The sequence below is a fragment of the Balaenoptera acutorostrata genome, chromosome 16 (assembly GCF_949987535.1).
Source record: "Balaenoptera acutorostrata chromosome 16, mBalAcu1.1, whole genome shotgun sequence".
Taxonomy (NCBI): domain Eukaryota; kingdom Metazoa; phylum Chordata; class Mammalia; order Artiodactyla; family Balaenopteridae; genus Balaenoptera; species Balaenoptera acutorostrata.
In genome coordinates, this window is record NC_080079.1 from 51,749,187 (window position 1) to 51,771,478 (window position 22,292).

The 22,292-nt window shown below is 45.4% G+C and overlaps 1 protein-coding gene across 4 annotated transcripts in view; it reads left to right on the forward strand.

Annotated features, from left to right (window-relative positions):
* GRID1 (glutamate ionotropic receptor delta type subunit 1) overlaps window positions 1-21,054 on the forward strand; it is a 686,590-nt gene extending 665,536 nt beyond the window's left edge. For 2 of the 4 annotated variants that reach the window (XM_057530325.1, XM_057530326.1), the window contains 3 exons: window positions 1,638-1,878; window positions 2,137-2,218; window positions 19,771-19,881. In XM_057530325.1, the coding sequence (XP_057386308.1) occupies window positions 1,638-1,878; window positions 2,137-2,217 (322 nt within the window). In that variant the 3' untranslated portion in view covers window position 2,218; window positions 19,771-19,881. Of the gene's footprint in view, window positions 1-1,637; window positions 1,879-2,136; window positions 2,219-19,770 lie in introns of all 4 variants that reach the window. The other 2 variants (XM_057530323.1, XM_057530324.1) reach the window with 1 other exon arrangement.
* The last annotated feature ends 1,238 nt before the right edge of the window (window positions 21,055-22,292 follow it).

Consider the following 22,292-nt stretch of genomic DNA (forward strand, 5'->3'; position numbering starts at 1 on the left):
GACCAGGCCAAAAGAGCCCCGCCTCCACAAATAAAAAAGCTTGGGTGTGAGGAGCCCGGGGGCCGCCAGCTACCACTGGTTCACTGTCCAGACCCCTGGATTACAGGAAGAGTCCATGAAATACTACAACAAAGGAAAACTGCCATCCAGACACCAACCTGGGGAATACGGGAGCAGGGGGGTTGCCCCAGCTCTGTGAGCAGGATTAAAGCCAGGCTCCCTCTCGTACCTTCTCAGAGCCCACATTCTTGGCTCTGCCTGTTTCATTAACTTCAACTCACATCCTCCTCCTCCTCCTCAACCACCATCTACAGCCTCACTTGCCACATTTTAGCTTCTCATACACTCACCCTAGACAAGACTTTCAACCATGGTTCTAGTCTCAGGAAGGCTCGTCCTCTTCCTTGTTGAATGCCGTCCTTGCCAACCACAAAATGACCTTGGCAAGATATTTCACCTCTCTGTGCCTCAATATCCTTCTCTGTAAAAATGGGACCATGGAAGTAGCCTTCTCAAAGGGTTGACATGAGAATTAAACACTGTCAAGCACTTAGGCGATTTCCTGGCACATAGGTGTGCTAAACCCCTGCGAGCTATTTCATGCTTACCTTTCACCTCCTTGATGAGGTCTCCCCTCACTCTCCAGTCCAGGCCACCCTCCCAATGGGCGCCTTTCTTAGCACTTATACTTTCATTTCGTTGTATTGATCACAGCTTCTGACTCCACGTTGATTGCTCTAATTGTTTCAGTGTCCGGGTAAGTATCTCTAGACCAGGACTCCCCAGCCTTTTTGGCATCAGGGACCAGTTTCATGGAAGACAAGTCTTCCATGGACCGGGGTCGGCGGGGATGGTTTCGGGATGATTCAAGCACATTACTTATTGTGCACTTTATTTCTATTATTATTACATTGTAATATATAATGAAATAGTTATACAACTCACCATAATGCTGACAGGAGGTGGAGCTCAGGCGGTAATGCAAGCGATGGGGAGTGGCTGTAAATACAAATGAAGCTTCACTCACTCACCCGCCACTAACCTCCTGCTGTGGGGCCGGGTTCCTAACAGGCCACGGACCACTACCAGTCCATGGCCCAGGGGTTGGGGACCTCTGCTCTGGACCATACTCTCAGCAGTGTTGAACATCATACTTGGCACAATGCAGATGCTCCTCAAATGAATGAATGAATGAATGATTTGATGAATCCTAGTGGGAGAGACTTAGGATATAGTTATTGACATTTGAAAGAAAGCCTTTCTGCGGGTCCACAGTCTGAGTGATTGCGTCATGCATTTCTGTATTTCCTGATTTTATCCTCAGAGCTTGTCCCAGGATCCCATGTCAAGGGTCCTTATGTGCTTTGCTGTTGGACTTCATCCATGGGCAGTGGGACAGGGTGGGAGAGGACATCAAGGCTTTGAGGAGGAAAGTGACAAAATCTGAGGAGTGTTTTGAGAAGGGTGCTTTGCCTGCAGAGTGGACAATGGATTGGGAGGGAAAAGCTGAGGCAGAGAGCCACTATGATGGTTCAGCATTGTCTGTGGAGGGGCCAGCATGGTGGGGAAGGGGCCAGGGCCCCCATGGCTGTGTCAGTGAGGCCAGGGCTGTGGCTCATGTGGATTGTATCTTGCAGGATCCTGGAGCTTCAGGACACTGGGGACCTGGATGTGCTCAAGCAGAAGTGGTGGCCGCACACGGGCCGCTGCGACCTTACCAGCCATGCCAGCGCCCAGGCGGATGGCAAGTCCCTCAAGCTGCACAGTTTCGCCGGGGTCTTCTGCATCTTGGCCATTGGCCTCCTCCTCGCCTGCCTGGTGGCCGCCCTGGAGTTGTGGTGGAACAGCAACCGGTGCCACCAGGAGACCCCCAAAGAGGTCCGTGCCCTGGGCCCTACTTCTCCTTTCTGCAGCCTAGAGGCAGGAGAGTCCCACTGGGCCACTCGGCGGGCGGTTTTCTTCCAGTTAGTATTTACCCAAGCCACTTGTCTGGAGACAGCAATGTTTTATAGGGGGGATGGTATCATTGTTTTATTTTGCCTTGAAAGCCAGATAACAAATGTAAGGAATGTTGTCATGCTTGAGCAAGTGCCAAGGCGCCAGCAATGGCCACTAAAGCCGTGTATTTATCTATAGAGCGGGTACAGCATGAACAGCGCCTTCCCTACCCTGCCCCGCCCATGTGCCTCCACCCTGACCTGGAGAGACCAGCTGTAGGGTAAGAGAGGAAACCGCATTCCTTCCTGGTTCTCTTTGGTTCATCAGTGGTCATGGGCCCTGCTTTCCCAGCATGGGAGGGAGGACCGGCCCCCGCCCCCCATCATCCATTCTCCCTCTCTTCCTCCTCCTTGCAGGGCCCAGCCTTGCCCACGCCCCTCCAGGCACACCCAGCACAGGGACCACTGTGGCTCTGTTCTGACTCTAGGTTCTGGGCACATTTACTTCCCCATGGGTACCAACTACAAGCTGATTCTGCCCTCCACACTTCCTGTTCTTTGGGTTTTGCTCATCTTCAAGCTCGATTTTTTTTTTCTTGTCTGTAGAGTATTCATGAAGTTCTCCTGGAGCCAATGCCTCTAGGGAAGGGTGGCAAGGAGCGTCATTTGGTAATGATGCTCTCCTGGTCGAAACCTGCACACAGGCACTGTAGCACAAGCCCAGCCACTCCACTGTAGGGCTGTCACTACCTGATACATATACCTCAGCTAATTCTTGAATCATAGCTCCACTTAAAGATGATGTTGATACAAACAGGGGTAAATTTCAAACAAGAAGCACTAAAGTAACCAGAACCAGCATTCAAAGAGGCAGCATCACCATGGCCACCATCTCTGCAGCCTGGAAAGGCTAGCTCACCACAGCCCCATACATCAGTCTGTAACAGAGCCCCTGACATGACTGGGAGTGAGGACGGACCCTCCATTCATACCAGGCAGTGAGCTCTCTGTCATCACGCTTAGATTTTGCTGGAAAGAGCTTGCTGTTTGACTCAGCATGTCTGAAATATTCTGAGGACTTTCATCTTCCTCTCATGCTATCTGTATACCTTCATGTAAGGCCATGCAAGGCCGGAGTCTCCCACAGACTCAGGTGTCTCCTGTCACCCCTGGGCCATATGAGAGGAGGAAGGAAGAGATTTGAGGAAAACCCACTGACAGGAACAGTTAATGGTCCTGTCCCAAGCTTCTTTTTTTTTTTTTTTTTAACATCTTTATTGGAGTATAATTGCTTTACAATGGTGTGTCAATTTCTGCTTTATAACAAAGTGAATCAGTTGTACATATACATATGTCCCCATATCTCTTCCCTCTTGCATCTCCCTCCCTCCCACCCTCCCTATCCCACCCTTCTAGGTGGTCACAAAGCACTGAGCTGATCTCCCTGTGCTATGCGGCTGCTTCCCACTAGCTATCTATTTTATGTTTGGTAGTGTATATATGTCCATGCCACTCTCTCACTTTGTCACAACTTACCCTTCCCCCTCCCTGTATCCTCGAGTCCATTCTCTAGTTGGTCTGCATCTTTATTCCTGTCTTGCTCCTAGGTTCTTCTGACCATTTTTTTTTTCTTTTTTTTTTTTTAGATTCCACATGTATGTGTTAATATACGGTATTTGTTTTTCTCTTTCTGACTTACTTCACTCTGTATGACAGTCTCTAGGTCCATCCACCTCACTACAAATAACTCAGTTTCGTTCCTTTTTATGGTTGAGTAGTATCCCATTGTATATATGTGCCACATCTTTATCCATTCATCTGTCAATGGACACTTAGGTTGCTTCCATGTCCTGGCTATTGTAAATAGAGCTGCAATGAACATTGTGGTACATGACTCTTTTTGAATTATGGTTTTCTCAGGGTATATGCCCAGTAGTGGGATTGCTGGGTCATATGGTAGTTCTATTTTTAGTTTTTTAAGGAACCTCTATACTGTTCTCCATAGTGGCTGTATCAATTTACATTCCCACCAACAGTGCAAGAGGGTTCCCTTTTCTCCACACCCTCTCCAGCATTTATTGTTTCTAGATTTTTTGATGATGGCCATTCTGACTGGTGTGAGATGATATCTCATTGTAGTTTTGATTTGCATTTCTCTAATGATTAATGATGTTGAGCATTCTTTCATGTGTTTGTTGGCCATCTGTATATCTTCTTTGGAGAAATGTCTATTTAGGTCTTCTGCCCATTTTTGGATTGGGTTGTTTGTTTTTTTGATGTTGAGCTGCATGAGTTGCTTGTATGTTTTGGAGATTAATCCTTTGTCAGTTGCTTCATTTGCAAATATTTTCTTCCATTCTGAAGATGGTCTTTTCGTCTGGTTTATGGTTTCCTTTGCTGTGCAAAAGCTTTTAAGTTTCATTAGGTCCTATTTGTTTATTTTTGGTTTTATTTCCCTTTCTCTAGGAGCTGGGTCTTGCTGTGATTTATGTCATAGAGTGTTCTTCCTATGTTTTCCTCTAAGAGTTTGATGGTGTCTGGCCTTACATTTAGGTCTTTAATCCATTTTGAGTTTATTTTTGTGTATGGTGTTAGGGAGTGTTCTAATTTCATTCTTTTACATGTAGCTGTCCAGTTTCCCCAGCACCACTTATTGAAGAGGCTGTCTTTTCTCCACTGTATATTCTTGCCTCCTTTATCAAAGATAAGGTGACCATATGTGTGTGGGTTTATCTCTGGACTTTCTATCCTGTTCCATTGATCTATATTTCTGTTTTTGTGCCAGTACCATACTGTCTTGATTACTGTAGCTTTGTAGTATAGTGTGAAGTCAGGGAGCCTGATTCCTCCAGCTCTGTTTTTCTTTCTCAAGATTGCCAAGCTTCTTTTGCTACTGGAAAATCTTCAATGAAGTTTACAGCAAATGTCCCTCTCTACAAATGTCCCTTTGATTAGGGGAGGAGGACAGCTTTTCCAGCTGGGTGAGCATTGCATTGTCATGGAGGCACCATTCTGAGTGCTGTGGGTAGTGTGGAGATCAGGGGACACAGGCTCAGACCCAGAATGTCCCTTGTGGGTCCATCCTTGTTGCTTCCAGTCCTTGTCTCTTCACATCCCCTGGTTCAGTATCTAGTGCCAGGTCCAGCCTGGACAGCCCAGAGTGAATTGTCACAGGGGGTGTGTATGTGTGTGAGAGAGGTGGGGAGGGATAACTGGAGAGACATAGAAGACAGAGGCAAAGAGAGAGAAAGACCAGGAGACCAAGGGATGACCTTGCTGAGAGGAACAGCTCCCTTCTTGCCTGGAAAGCCTCCTAGCTTCCTTTTTGGCTTCTACATAAGCCCAGGATCTCAGGCACAAGAGAATGAAATACAGTATTCCTGCTTAGAAAATGTGGAACTTTCTGCCCAGGGATGCCAGCCTGCTTCCAGATAGGAATGAGAGTTGATGTAGAGGTGGGTTGAATAAAACACAGTAGCTGCCTTTCCTCCAGCCCTTTTGGGTGTTACACGGTAAAAGGAAGAATTGTTCCATCTTTTTCCTGTTTTTATAGGTTTCTGCTTTTCAAATGAAATTTCTCCCTTCTTTTCCTCATTTCTTTAGTAAGTATGCCTGTAAGGACACAGTTCCTGTCCTTAGGGAGCTTAGCTCTACATGGGCAGACATGGCAGAGAGGTCAGCCAAGCGGTCTCCGTCATCAGTTGATCAGGGCCACCCTGGAATGAGCCACAGTTTCCATCAAGGGCTCAGGGGCACCCAGCCCAGCCGGGGCATGGTGGGGTCACAGAGGGTAGGGATACTGGTTAGTGGAGAGTTCCTGGGGCTTGGGCTTGTTGGGACTGAGTGTTGAAGGATTGGTACTAATCCTCGAGCTGGAGGAGATTGGAGCTTGCTTTGGGGCAGGGTGACCAGCACAGGGTAGACAAAGTCATCACACCTGCTGGAGCTCTGGGGCATCAGCAAGGAGATGGGAGTAGAGGAGGCTGGAGTGCAAAGTAGGGACTTGCTCTGAAGGACTTAGATGCCAGGCCAAGGGGTTTATACCTCATCACATAGGGAATAGGAGCCAGGAAAGGGGTTGAAACAACAGATTTTAGAAGCATATATTGAAAACCTTTGACAAATAATGATGGTATTTAATCGAGAACCGCTCTGTATTACTGGTTGCCTGTATTTTATGGAGCAGCATTTGCAATTAGGTGAGAGTGTCTGCTTGAGATTAGAATGCTTCATTTTGGGGCATTGGCCATATTTCTTAAAAGCCAGAAACCTTTCTTTGGGTGGAGTCCTAAGTCGTATTTAAGAGCTTATGCTGCGATGTCTTCAGAGTTTAGACACCTACTTCAGGAAGAGTAGTAATGTGCGTTCAACCTCTTAATATTCATGTGAATTTGAGGTCATATTTTTTCTAAGGAATCAGACGATTATGTAGTTACCCAATGCAGGTGAGTGCACCCCGCTCCACAGTTGCAGTAAAGAGCCACCCTCTAGATTTATGGGGAAAGTGGAGTCATTGCTCTGAGAATAAAATATTCATGAAATAAAGATGAGAACTGCACAAATGCAAGATGACATGAGAAGTGAGGGATGAATCGTTTGTCACTAGGCTGGGAGCTTGGAATTCTTGTTGCTTCCTGCCTTGCCTGCCCTCCCCCAGTCTCTGCTTCCTCTGTCAGGGGCTGACAGAGGCTGGGGTGGCCAGGCAGCAGGGGTGAAGCAGCAGCCAAGCCCCTCTCCTCTGGTCAGTGGTCCAGCTTCTGTCTGCAAGCACCCACAACACACTCCTGTGCTCCATGGGAGATTTGTTGCTAAGGACACTCCCCTCAAAGGTACACCTTTCCCTGCCTCCATCCTCCGATGTTTCTTCAACTCCATGTGGAGACTTTCTCTCCTGCACCTTTGCCCTCTTCATTTATGCTAACCTCACAGAGTCACTCTGAGGTTCAACAAGGGACGGTGTATAAATTGCCTTAAGTAGCAGCTGACCCATGGGAACGCTCTTGTTGAATGGTGGCCAAGGAGCTGCTCCCTCCCAAGGACCTTGTGATGGGCAGAAAGGGGTGCAGGAAGAGGAATCACATCTTAGGGCACCTTCTCTGTGCCAGGAAAAGTACATGTTATCTTCTTTTTTTTTTTTCTTAAAACGTAAACTATTTATTATTTCAGAGTTTGGGTCGGAAATGGAAGCATAGCTTAGCTGGGTCTTCTGTCTCAAGGTCTCTCACAAGGATGTAATCAAGTTATTGACCAGGGCTGGGATCTCATCTGAAGGCTATACTGGGGACAGATCCACTTCCAAGCTCACTCACATGGTTGTTTTTGTGGTCAGGATTCAGTTCCTTATGGGCCATTGGGCTGAAGACCTCATGTCCTCACTGGCTGTTGGCCAGATGCCATCATTGACATCTTTGCACATGGGCCTCTCCATAGGCCAGCTCACAACGTGGCAGCTGGTCTGGTCATTGTCATTATCATAGTCATCACCACCACCACTGTTGTTGCTTCTCAGATGGGGAGAGATTAAGAAGCCTTCCCAAACCAGGCCTGGAATCTGGCTCTGCAGCACTGTTAGAAATATGGATTCCCAGGCCCCACCCCATGGATTCAGAGCTGAACCTGAGTCTTTTTTTGTTTTTTCCAAGGCCCCCACATGATTCTCAGGTTCCCATGTTATCTTCTTAACTCTCCTGATTCTCTTCAACAACGTTTGAGGAAGGTATCCCTATCCCTGGAGAAACGGGACTCAGAAATAGCAGGGGCAGAACTGGGATAGGAATGATGTGTCTGCCACTGGGCCTTACATCAGGAGTATGCAGGAGCAGGGGTTCCTACTTAGCCTTTCCAGATGGTTTGCGGATGAAGAGTGTAGACCAGTGATCCTTTCCCTGAGCCAGGATCCTGGCTCCTAGCTAGGCATTTACATCTTCTGAACCCCAGAGGGGTTAGGATTAGGGTTAGTCCTAACCCAGAGGGGTTCAGAGCTTCTGCTGAGAACTGATCCTGGCCCAGTGGCTACACTGCTGATATCAGATCCCTGGGCACGAGGGTAAAGACAGTGAGTGTGTGTTTCAGCCCTTCACTCAGGGTCTTTCAGTAAGAAGACACTGAACACTTACCATACACCAGTGTGTATCTCAAAACCAGCTCAGACGTCACCCCGCTCTGTAAAACTTCCCTTGCTCATCTCCATGGGCCTTCTTACCTCCCTGTGTAAACACTCAGGATTGAGTGTTGGGTGGGATTCCAAATTGCCACTAATGGTTTACCTGCCTATCTCTGCTTTGAGTCTGTTGGCTCTTCTCCACCTCTGCATTCCTATCACTTTGCTCAGTTTCTGGAACGGTGGGACCTCTCATTAAGGGGTGATGAATATAAACTATTGAGCACCTTCTGTGTGCCAGGGACCAAGATGGATGCTTCACGAAGAACATTAGCTCCTCTGGTAGTAGAAGCTCAAAAGTGTTTATCGAATGAATGAACCAGTCTAGGATCCTATAAAGAAAATGTTATTAATGTTAAATTGTTGTGGAACTATTGCAGCTGGATCAATGGCTTTCAGTTCTGGCTGCACATCAGAGGTGATTCATTCTGGAGCTTTTTAGAAATACAGGTGCTTGGGCTCCATTCCCCAAAGGGTCATATTAGGCAGATCTGAACAACTGTAATTTCTAGACGCTCCCCATGTGCTTCCGATATCCTGTCAAGGATGAAAACCAGTGGTCTACACCGTCATGCCAAGGGGAAAATGAGTGGAAAAGAGCTCAGGTTTTGGAACCGGGCAGACAAGGGCTCTCATCCTGGTGCTCCACTTACCATAGAATTGTGTAACCGTGAGCAAGTCTCTACACCCCGTGTGTACCTGCTGCTGCCACGTATGATGGGAGGTGTCTGTTAGCTCCCTCTTTTCCTTGTCTGCCCCTACAAAATCTGCAAATAAGCTCATCAGAACTCTTTCTCTAATCTTCTGAAATACTGCCCATCTCATCCCCTGAGACCACTTCATTGGCTTAAAGTTCAGCTTCTTTGCTCATACCCGGCTGTTACTCTCAGATCCCCAGCCCAGCTCTTTGGGTTGGAGCAATTCTTTGGAGCAACACTTTAGAAGATCACGTTGATGGTTGTCTCCCAGCCAGTTGAGTCTTATTTACTACCTGGTTGGTCTGCAGTAATAGAAGATCACCTCCTACAACCATCCGCATCAGGTGGGAAGTCCCTCATTCCATTTTGTTCCTGCCTAACTTAAAGTAGGAGCCATTGGACTCCAAACAAAGTCAGTTCTAATCAGTCCCACCTGGAACCGGCTGTTGCATAGATGATAGTTTAGTTAATTACCGTTTTCCAGTACAGTGTTTTATTTCCATGTTGGTGAACAGAGGCTCAGTTACAGAACTTTATTTCTCTGCAAGACAATAGCTGGGAGAGGGTCTCCAGTAACCTTTGTTGGTGCATATGTTGTCATGTTTGATATGAGGTAAGAAACACAGAACTGGAATTCAGCCGGATTCATGGATAAACGCCATCAATGAATTTTATGTCATATTCAGGGCTGTTTAACTAGGTCAGTTACTTACAGTAAATTAATGAATGCAGCAGCAAGCTTCCAAGTTTCTTTCCACAGCTGTCATTACCTGGTTGAACACTGAAGCCTCGATATAATGAGGATGTAAACTGATGTAGTGCACATAAAAAAGTCCATTATTTGAATTTGCATAACATAATAGAATGCCCCATTTTGTCTAAAATATACATAATTATTCAAATCACTCCTGCCTCTTTCCTTGAGCAGGTGGATTATGTCTGCCTCCTATTTCCTTGGACAGGGGGCCACCAGAAATGACTCGATGTGTGCTCAATCTGATCCAAGAAGACAGTGTTTCCAGAGTTTCCAAAGAAGGTGGTTTTTTCCAATCCTCTGTACTTCAGCTCTGGCCCCCTGAACAGACACCTAATGGGACATATTGGGAGACTCAGAAATGGGCCGCATGTGTTTTTCAGGGAGGGTAAGGAGGTATTTGGCTTAGTTCTACTCATTTTCTTGTGCAGTTAAACAACCAATGTAGGAAGCTCATAATGGCACCCTCTTCTTCCCAGGTTTGATTTTGTGTTGGATCGACCAGCAGTAATAGATTTTGAATAGAATGAGGTCCCACTGGTGTTGAGAGGATGGGTTTCTTGACTGCCATTTGGAGTAGGAAGGTCTCCTTGGAAAGTTTGTTCAGTGGGTATGGACATTTTCTCTGTGTCCCGATGAGGAGAGGTTACAGGCTAATGAATTGAGACCCACTGCACAGCTTTGCAGCCCTTCTTGGAACTGATTCACTTGTCCTTAATTGGAGGCAAGAAAAAAATATGGATTTAAAAATGCTATTTATTGGAGGAAAAGGTCAGAGAGAGGCCTTCCAGGCGGAGAAGAGCAGGTAGCCGTCTCGGGAAAAGACTGCACTTAAGAAAGCCATCTTAGATTGGTTCAAGATGGCAGAGTAGGACGTGCTCTCACTCCCTCTTGTGAGAACACCAGAATCAAAACTAACTGCTGGACAATCATTGACAGGAAGACACTGGAACTCACCAAAAAAGATACCTCACATCCAAAGACAAAGGAGAAGCTGGAATGACACGGTATGAGGGGCACAGTCACAATAAAATCAAATCCCATAACCACTGGGTGGGTGACTCACAAACTGGACAACAATTATACCACAGAAGTCCACCCCCTGGAGTGAAGGTTCTGAGCCCCACGTCAGGCTTCCCAAGCTGGGGTTCCAGCAACGGGAGTAGGAATTCCCAGAGAATCAGACTTTGAAGGCTAGAAGGATTTCATGGCAGGAATTCAACAGGACTAGGGGAAACAGAGACACCACTCTTGGAGGGCGCGCACAAAGTAGTGTGTGCATCCGGACTCAGAAGAGGGAGCAGTGACCCCACAGGAGACTGAACTAGACCTATCTTCTAGTGTTGGAGGGTCTCCTGCAGAGGTGGGGGGTGGCTGTGGCTAACCACAGGGACAAGGACACTGGCAGTGGAAGTTCTGGGAAGTACTCCTTAGCGTGAGCCCTCCTGGAGGCCACCATTAACCACACCAAAGAGCTGGGTAGGCTCCAGTGCTAGGTTGCCTCCAGCCAAACAACCAACAGGGAGGGAACCCAGCCCCACCCATTAGCAGACAAGCAGATTAAAGTTTTACTGAGCTCTTCCCACCAGAGCAACACCCAGCTCTACCCATCCCCAGTTCATCCCATCAGGAAGCTTGCACAAGCCTCTTAGATAGCCTCATCCACCAGAGGGCAGACAGCAGAAGCAAGAAGAACTACAATCCTGCAGCCTGTGGAACGAAAACCACATTCACAAAAAGACAGACAAAATGAAAAGGCAGAGGACTATGTACCAGATGAAGGAACAAGGTGAAACCCCCGAAAAACAACTAAATGAAGTGGAGATAGGCAACCTTCCAGAAAAAGAATTCAGAATAACGATAGTGAAGATGATCCAGGACCTCGGAAAAATAATTGAGGAAAAGGTTGAGAAGATGCAAGAATTATTGAACAAAGACCTAGAAGAATTAAAGAACAAACAGAGATGAACAATATAATAACAGAAATGAAAAATACACTAGAAGGAATCAATAGCAGAATAACTAAGGCAGAAGAACAGAGAAGGGACCTGGAAGACAGAATGGTGGAATTCACTGCCATGGAACAGAATAAAAAAGAATGAAAAGAAATGAAGACACTCTAAGAGACCTCTGGGACGACATTAAGTGCACCAACATTCTCATTATAGGAGTCCCAGAAGGAGAAGAGAGAGAGGACCTGAGAAAATATTTGAAGAGATTATAGTCGAAAACTTCCCTAACATGGGAAAGGAAATAGCCACCCAAGTCCACGAAGTAATCAAATCAAGTCATCAAATTGACAAAAATTAAAGACAAAGAAAAATTATTAAAAGCAGAAAGGGAAAAATGACAAATAACATACATGGGAACTCCCATAAGGTTAACAGCTGATTTCTCAGCAGAAACTCTACAAGACAGAAGGGAGTGGCACAATATATTTAAAATGATGAAAGGAAAGAACCTACAACCAAGATTACTATACCTGGCAAGGATCTCATTCAGATTCGATGGAGAAATCAAAAGCTTTACAGACAAGCAAAAGCTAAGAGAATTCAGCACCACCAAACCAGATCTACAACAAATGCTAAAGGAACTTCTCTAAGTGGGAAACACAAGAGAAGAAAAGGACCTACAAAAACAAACCCAAAACAATTAGAAAATGGTAATAGGAACAGCATATCGATAATCACCTTAAATGTGAATGGATTAAATGCTCCAACCAAAAGACACAGGCTTGTTGAATGGATACAAAAACAAGACCCGTCTATAGGCTGTCTACAAGAGACTCACTTCAGACCTAGGGACACATACAGACTGAAAGTGAAGGGATGGAAAAAGATATTCCATGCAAATGGAAATCAAAAGAAAGCTGGAGTAGCAATACTCATATCAGATAAAATAGACTTTAAATAAAGAATGTTACAAGAGACAAGAAAGGACACTCCATAATGATCAAGGGATCAATCCAAGAAGAAGATATAACAATTTAAATAAATATGCACCCAACATAGGAGCACCTCAATACATAAGGCAAATGCTAACAGCTATAAAAGAGGAAATTGACAGTAACACAGTAATTGTGGGGGACTCTAACACCTTACACCAGTGGACAGAACATCCAGACAGAAAATTAATAAGCTAACACAAGCTTTAAATGACACAATAGACCAGATAGATTTAACTGATATTTATAGGACATTCCATCCAAAAACAGCAGATTACACTTTCTTCTCAAGTGCACATGGAACATTCTCCAGGATTCACATCTTGGGTTACAAATCAAGCCTTGGTAAATTTAAGAAAATTGAAATCATATCAAGCATCTTTTCTGACCACAACTCTGTGAGACTAGATATCAATTACAGGGAAAAAAACGTAAAAAAAAAAAAACAAAAAAAAACATGGAGGCTAAACAATACGTTACTAAATAACCAAGAAGTCACTGAAAAAATCAAAGAGAAAATCAAAAAATACCTAGAGACAAATAACAATGAAAACACGATCCAAAACCTATGGGATGCAGCAAAAGCAGTTCTAAGAGGGAAGTTTATAGCAATACAAGCCTACCTCAAGGAACAAGAAAAATCTCAAATAAACAATCTAACCTTACACCTGAAGGAACTAGAGAAAGAAGAACACACAAAATCCAAAGTTAGCAGAAGGAAAGAAATCATAAAGATCAGAGCAGAAATAAATGAAATAGAAACAAAGAAAACAATAGCAAAGATCAATAAAACTAAAAGCTGGTTCTTTGAGAAGATAAACAAAATTGATAAACCTTTATCCAGACTCATCAAGAAAAAGAGGGAGAGGACTCAAATCAATAAAATTAGAAATGAAAAAGGAGAAATTACAACGGACACCACAGAAATGCAAAGCATCATAAGAGACTACTACAAGCAACTCTATGCCAATAAAATGGACAACCTGGAAGAAATGGACAAATTCTTACAAAGGTATAACCTTCCAAGACTGAACCAGGAAGAAATAGAAAATATGAGGAGACTAATCACAAGTAATGAAATTGTGATTAAAAAGTTTCCAGCAAACAAAAGTCCAGGACCAGATGGCATCACAGGTGAATTCTATCAAACATTTAGAGAAGAGCTAACACCCATCCTTCTCAAACTCTTCCAAAAACTTGCAGGGGAAGGATCACTCCGAAACTCATTCTATTAGGCCACCATCACTCTGATACCAAAACCAGACAAAGATACTACAATAAAAGAAAATTACAGACTGATATCACTGATGAATATAGATGCAAAAATCCTCAACAAAATACTAGCAAACAGAATCCAACAACACATTAAAAGGATTATACACCATGATCAAGTGGGATTTATCCCAGGGATGCAAGGATTCTTCAATATATGCAAATCAATCAATGTGATAACACCATATGAACAAATTGAAGAATAAAAACTATATGATCATCTCAATAGATGCAGAAAAGCTTTTGACAAAATTCAACACCCATTTATGATAAAAACTCTCCAGAAAGTGGGCATAGAGGGAGCCTACCTTAACATAATAAAGGCTATATATGACAAACCCACAGCAAACATCATTCTCAATGGTAAAAAACTGATAGCATTTCCTCTAAGATCAGGAACGAAACAAGGATGTCCACTCTCACCACTATTATTCAACATAGTTTTGGAAGTCCTAGCCATGGCAATCAGAGAAGAAAAAGAAATAAAAGGAATACAAATTGGAAAAGAAGAAGTAAAACTGTCACTGTTTGCAGATGACATGATACTATACATAGAGAATCCTAAAGATGCCACCAGAAAACTACTAGAGCTAATCAATGAATTTGGTAAAGTTGCAGGATACAAAATTAATGCACAGAAATCTCTTGCATTCCTATACACTAATGATGAAAAATCTGAAAGAGAAATTAAGGAAACACTCCCATTTACCATTGCAACAAAAAGAATAAAATACCTAGGAATAAACCTACCTAGGGAGACAAAAGACCTGTATGCAGAAAACTACAAGACACTGTTGAAAGAAATTTAAGATGATACCAACAGATGGAGAGATACATCAATGGAACAGGATAGAAAGCCCAGAGATAAAACCACACACCTATGGTCAACTCATCTGTGACAAAGGAGGCAAGGATATACAATGGAGAAAAGACAGCCTCTTCAATAAGTGGTGCTGGGAAAACTGGACAGCTACATGTAAAAGAATGAAATTAGAACAGTCCCTAACTCCATACACAAAAATAAACTCAAAATGTAAGACCAGACACTATCAAACTCTTAGAGGAAAACATAGGAAGAACACTCTTTGACATAATCACAGCAAGATCTTTTTTGATCCACTTCCTAGAGGAATGGAAATAAAATCAAAAATAAACAAATGGGACATAATGAAACAAAATCTTTTGCAAAGCAAAGGAAACTACAAACAAGAGGAAAAGACAACCCTCAGAATGGGAAAAAATATTTGCAAACAAATCAACGGACAAACGATTAATCTCCAAAATATATAAACAGCTCATGCAGCTCAATATTAAAAAACAACCCAATCCAAAAATGGGCAGAAGACCTAAATAGACATTTCTCGAAAGAAGACATACAGATGGCCAAGAAGCACATGAAAAGCTGCTCAACATCACTAATTATTAGAGAAATGCAAATCAAAACTACAATGAGGTATCACCTCACACCAGTTAGAATGGGCGTCATCAGAAAATCTACACACAACAAATGCTGGAGAGGGTGTGGAGAAAAGGGAACCCTCTTGCACTGTTGGTGGGAATGTATATTGATACAGCCACTATGGAGGACAGTATGGAGGTTCCTTAAAAAACTAAAAATAGAATTACTATATGACCCAGCAATCCCACTCCTGGGCATATACCCAGAGAAAACCACAATTCAAAAAGCCACATGCACCATAATATTCATTGCAGCACTATTTACAATAGCCAGGTCATGGAAGCAACCTAAATGTCCATTGACAGACGAATAGATAAAGAAGATGTGGTACATATATACAATGGAATATTACTCAGCCTAAAAAGGAACGAAATTGGGTCATTTGTAGAGACGTGGATGGACCGAGACTGTCATACAGAGTGAAGTAAGTCAGAAAGAGAAAAACAAATATCGTATATTAACTCATATATGTGGAATCTAGAAAAATGGTACCAATGAACTGGTTTGCAAGGCAGAAATAGAGACATGGATGTAGAGAACAAACATATGGACACCAAGGGGGGAAAGTGGCGGCGGGGTGGTGGTGTGATGAATTGGGAGATTGGGATTGACATATATACACTAATATGTATAAAATAGTTAACTAATAAGAACCTGCTATATAAAAAATTACAATAAAATTTTTTTTAAATGACATAGGGAATGATACAATAAAAATAAAAAAGAAACCCATCTTAGAAAGGCCTCAGGAGTCGGGTATACAAGATTAGGGAAATATTTTTCATTCTTATCAATAGCAGCAAATATTATTAACATTGTTAAATATTTGTACAATTATCACAACATTTGCTTTTATATTCACCATCTTCCCTGATCTTTACCCGGCTCCTAGGAAGCAGATTTTAGTACAACTGCCATGTTATAGGGGAGAGAATGGAGGCCCAGATAGATTATGTGTCTTAGCAGAAGCCAGACTCACATCTCAAGCTTTGGCTCCAAATTTCATCCTCCTTCTTCTCCACCTCATGTCAAGTGCTAATAATAAGTGGAAAAAAAAGATGTTAAAAAAAAACAGAAAAAAACACCAAAAACCCGCTATTTATTCAAGTTCTTTCCTCCAAAAATCCTCACTCTAGGGTATCGGATTGTCTCCACATCCACACTCTGGGCTGGTCTTTATTCTAGATGCTTTGATATTACCTGGTCAACCCCTCAGAGCTGTGATATTTATGCTAGATTATGATATAATTATGCCTGTGCCCTATCACTTTTATAATACTGCCCCCAAACCTCCTCTCCCTTGTCCTTCACTGGTGAAGGATTTCATCAGAAGGGTGACCTCTTTTGCTCCCATTTCTACAGAAGATTTTGGTTGGTTGGTCTTCCCACAAAGCTTTCCTTATGTCTGTTTCCCTGGCTTTAGGTAAGAGGGCTCCTTTCACTTTGCTCCCACTCTCAACTCTCTGTCTCCCTCTGGCCTTCTTTGGCAGGAAGTTCTCATTCTCTACCTGTCGACCCCCAAAACACAGGGAGCATCTGAACACTTGTCCTGGCCAAGTGTTCCATTGACCATGGAAAAGGGGGCCAAGCCCTCTCCTTTAACTGCCAGAATCCAGAGTGAACACAGCTGGGACCAAGACACTCACCTCCCACTCCAAATTAGTCTACTCTTACTACTTATTTCTATCCTCAAGAGGATTCTTACAGCCCTGAAAAGAAAATAGAAAGGAGAAAAAGGCAAGATTATGCAACTAACTAGTTCTTCCAGTGATCCCAGGACCACTCACTGGGTCATCAGTTTTCCTTAAGGCTAAAGGCTCTGCCAGCCCTTGGCTTGTCTACTCTTCGAGCTTGGCTGGATGCAAAGGAGAAGGGAAGTTTATATTATTAAGCTCCAAAAGTGTCTGAAATTCTCCTTCAATTTCTCCAGCTTCCAGGCTTTCTGGTACCTGTCTTCTGCCCTTCATGTATTTTGAAATGAAAATAGCCCATAGATACAAATATTTACCAACACAGCTGTGGCACTGACTTTGGCTGACATACATGAAACAGTGCATCAGAAGCTTATCAGGAGCTCACAGCAGCCATGAGAAGGCTGGAGAAGCATGATGGGTGATGGGCAGAAGTCAAGGCTTGTTTGGAGGGCTGGGAGGCAAAATCGAGGAGGTGGTCACAGAGTAGAAAGTTTCTTGAAGCACTACCGTTGTCGTGGATGGACCGTCAACCATCTTCTATCTCTTTTATCTCTTTGTTCAGGATTCAGATCCAGTTCTCTTGTCCTTACCTGGGTCATGGTCCTGCCTTTTGGCTACAGGTAGGCAGGGCACTGCCAAACTGGTATCCAGTGGGGAAAAAGTGATTCCCCCAAGGAAAATAAATCATGGTCTTCTTGGGAAGGTAGAATTGATGCTTGATAGCAGTAAAACAGCCAGTGCCTAATATAACAGTTTAACAACGATTAAAAATAGTTTAATATTCAAGAATAGAAACAAAGCATATAAATGATACAGGGAAAAGAGCAAGGTTGCACAGAGCTGGATCAACCATGCTGTAACATAATTAAGAAGAGAACTTGGATTTAGTTTGCTAAACATTTTACAAACTGTTGAAGGAGCCAGTGAAAGACATTATATGCACCATGTTTAGTCTAAGTAAAGGCCTGGTACTCTCTAGCCACTTCCCCTAATTTCACCCGTCATACTTGCCACCCAGAGGTGTCCCTAACTTGGAGCTAGTCTCCCAGCAACGGTGAGCTGAGCTCTGCTGAGCTGGGGCTTCAGATCACTGGCAGCTTGGCTCTGCCCATGGGGCCATGTCAATGATTTCTGATGTGGCTTCCATTATGACATGACCCACTCCCCATAGTGCCTTCCGCCCTCAAACCAGTTGGATTTCTTATCCTCAGGTTTCCTCTTGGCCTCAAATGAGTTCCTCGTTGTGTGGGTATTGTCAGTCTTCTTGTTCTGGGAAAGGTTCTGGGGAAGATAGCAGGTGTCCCGCCAGAAGCGAAGCCCTGTGTGCTAGTCATGAACTCAACAAAGTTGTGGAGAGAGCAGTGGTCCTGCCTTCTCCATGCCAGGGTGCATTGGGAGCATGGAGTGGTCTGCAGAGACAGCTTCCTTGCTGAGAAAGGCTGGGATGAGACTTAATGGGATGAAACTTAACCAACCCCATGTACTCTCCTATGAGAGGGGAGCTCACGCCAGTTATTTAGGGTTGCCTCTTCCTGGGGAATATCCTCTCCCACTAGCCTCAGAGGAGCCCAAAGCAGCCACTGGAATGGCCCTTGGATTTGTGTGTCTCCTTCTTTTTTCTTTTGAAAGTACATTCAGGGCTTTTACATCTTGTGATATTCCTAACAACCCTACAAGGTGGGCAGGGGACAGGTTTCTCTCTGCTATACGGATGTTGACATCAGACAGCCTGTGATGCTGCGTCTTGGAGCAGAGCTTTGACTTGGTATTGCTCATGCAGTTTGACAACAGGGAAGCATAGGCAGTGGGAATAACCTTGCCTGGCACATCCGCACTAATACTCCTGAAAATAGGTCTGCAACTTCTGACACCTCACTGAGGGGCGGGCCTGGCTCTTCCATGGACACCTGGTTTTGTACCCCAGGTCACTGGGGAGAAACTGAGGAAGTAGATTACGTGGTCTTTTTCTTTAAGGAGCTTTCAAGTAGTTTGGCCTCTTTGATTTATTCTGACACTGTAGACAAAATATCAGTGATATTTGTTCTGCTTCTTTTCTTAAGCAAATAGATAATTGAACAAACAAAACAATTTCCTTGACGCCGTTCACCATATGGAGAAAGAGTCAGGTGTGTGAGGGTCACCTATCTTGGCAGCCTCAAACCCTCATGATACCAGAAAAGTCAGCTGACCCCTGGGAAGTCTCTTCCCTCACCATCCCACCCCCCATCCTCATCCAGGACCCCAGCCCCGTGAGACTCCAGACGGGGACATGCCCCCTCCCTGGCATCTCTGGAGATTTTGAATGCTCCAGGCTTCCTGTGCTGCCTGTGCCACTCACTGAGGTTATGAATCTGGGAGGCCATCGACCTTCCTGAACCCAAGCCTCCTTTTGCGTAAGATGGGGTTGATCCCACCAGGTCTTTTGAGCATTATGAGCACTAGATGGCAAATCCATGGGGCACGTTAGGAGCTCAAGGACCATTCCCTTTTATTCCCATGGGACTCCTGCTGCTGTTTCTGCCCGTTGTTCAAAGCATCTTCTCCCAAGGCTTGCCTCTGGGTGTGACAGTCGTTCTAAGCAGAGCGCGGGCGGGGGGGTGGGGGCGGGTGGCAGATGCTGCCAAGTCCTGCTTGCTGGGTCTTTGCTACCTGGGGGCAGTGTCCCAGGCTACTGGTACCCCAGGTAACAGAGCTGGCCATGCAGTTGAGGGGAGGTGGGAGAACTGGAGGCATGCTCACCCACTGCCCAGCAGGCTGAACAGGCCTGGGGTCTCCAGCCTCCCAGAGTTTTCAGAAAGCCAGTTGGGGCTCCTGTTAGGGCTTGGCCTGACCCTCCTGTGCTCTCCCTGCAGGACAAAGAAGTGAATCTGGAGCAGGTCCATCGGCGCATGAACAGTCTAATGGATGAAGACATTGCTCACAAGCAGATTTCCCCAGCGTCCATTGAGCTCTCGGCCCTGGAGATGGGGGGCCTGGCTCCCAGCCAGGCCTTGGAGCCGGCGCGGGAGTATCAGAACACGCAGCTCTCGGTCAGCACCTTCTTGCCGGAGCAAAGCAGCCACGGCGCCAGCCGGACACTCTCGTCAGGGCCCAGCAGCAACCTGCCTCTGCCACTGAGCAGTTCGGCCACCATGCCCTCCATGCAGTGCAAACACAGGTCGCCCAACGGGGGGCTGTTCCGCCAGAGCCCCGTGAAGACCCCCATCCCCATGTCCTTCCAGCCCGTGCCTGGAGGCGTCCTTCCGGAGGCCTTGGACACCTCCCACGGCACCTCCATCTGATCGCACCGCCTGCCCTCCTGCCCACCCATCCACCCACCCGACCAGCAGAGCTTTTTAATACCAGAAAACAACATAAACCACACACACACGTGCACACACACACAGAGACTCTTTCATTTTTCTTGTATATATGTGTAAATAATGACAGAATGGAGTGGGGTAAAAGTGTATTTTGAATATTCCCAATTTTCAAAGTCAGTAAAAAAAAAAAAACACAAAAACTGTATGAATGACTTTGTAAATTTTGTTCTATATGAATAAAAAGGCAAATTACTTGTGATCATTCTGAAGTGCCAAAGAAGCCCCCTGTTCCTGGGCCTTTCTGAGGGCGAGGGCAGGAGGGGCGATCAGATAAGGACGTCCCCTGCTGGCGGAGAGCGGAAGGTAAGCAGCCGGTCCCTTTAGAGGAGCCCCAATTGCTGCTTGCTGCCCTGTCCCATGGTTTCCTGCCATGTTTCTCTGCTCCTGGCCCTTGGTTCCCCTTAGTCCTCTCGGGTAGATAAAAGGTGAGCCTCAAGTCAGTGCTGGTCCGACCCCTGGGTCCCTGTGCTGTAGGGTGATCAACTGTGCCAGTCAGCCTGGGACTGAGGAGGCTCCCGGGACACAGGACAGTCCTGTTGGTCACCCCACTGCATGTCACGGTGTGCTGTGGACCCAGGAGAAGCACCCAGGCCAATGCAACCGACTCTGAGGGCTCTGAGGCCGACATGCTCTAGGGTTATCCTGTTGGTCTTGTTTTTTACTTTCTTTTCCTAATTGGAAGAATCAACAAGTGATGGAATCTGGTAGAAGGAGGGTAGGTCCCATCATTTCCTCTGGAGACTGGGCAGAGGTGGGCTTGGCCTTGTCTGTGGGGATAGGGAGATGTGAGGTGTGATGTGTGGACCAGGTGAGGTGGGGGGATGAGAAGCCAGGTAGGGGGAGAATATTCCCTTGGATGTGAGACCCGTGGTTTCAGGTAAAAGGATCCTGTTGGAGGAGTGGAGGGAGGTACGCCAGGTGAGCAGACCAGTGCTGTAGGTGATGGGAGTGCCCAGAGTAGATCAAAGGGATCATGTTGGTTCAGGTAAGAGGAAGCCTCGGCTCTGAGAGAAAGAACAGCGTAACTGTGTGTGATGTGGAGACAAGTAATTCCCAGCCCCCAGGGAAGTAGCCCCAAAAGTAAAAGAATGTCTCTGGGTCTTAAACACTGCAGGCAGTCTGCCAAACAGGGCCGGAACCCAGCATGAGCCCTCATACCCTGCTTTGCCACCTTCTCCAGACCAGAAACCCTCAAGCTGTGATGTAGCCCATAGCAGGGGCCCTCCTGGCTGATGGCATCATATAGTCTCTGAGATCCACAGGCCTATCCTTGAGCTGGTGAACCTGCTAGGAAACTCTGTTTCTTAAGCCGAAGACAACCTGACAGCCCTGCCTCCCTCCATTGCCCTTTTTGGGGCAATTAAACTAGAGAACCAGAGAGGGAAAAAACAAAAACAAAGCAAAACACTAGGGGCAGAGTAATTCGAGTACTGTGAGCTGCACCTTCAAGCTCTTCTTCTGAAGACGAAGGTGATTCTGCTTTCCTAACCTGCCAGAATGTGGTGAACGCAGCCTACATCTGGCACCAAAAAGGGTGGGGCTCCCTCTCCCAGCAGCAATCAGGGGGCTAAGAGCTCGGATCTGTGGTCGTGGAGAAATACAAAGTCCTACTGATTGCCTCTCCTATAGCACTGTGGAGTTACTCCAGAGATGTAGTTATGAGGGTGATAACTAGCTTGGGATTGATTTCTTTCCCAAAGTCCCGCGTGGCATGATTGAGCAGTAAGGAGCGGCTGCATCACACAGTCAGCTAAAAACACTCTGGGGAGGACAGTGTTTATAATTATGTTATTTATCTGTGGATTCTGAGAATGGCCTGATATTCATGCTACCAAGGAGATCCACTGACACTTTGCCAATCACAGCGTGTAGAGCCCAGACCTGGGTGCACGCACATGGGGAAGCTTAGGTGGGCAATGGTTACCCTGAGGGAGGACGGGCTTCATTTTCTTTCCATCAGCACTTTGAAGGGTCCTGCCCTGGATGGTCAAGTTTTCATATATATATTTCTC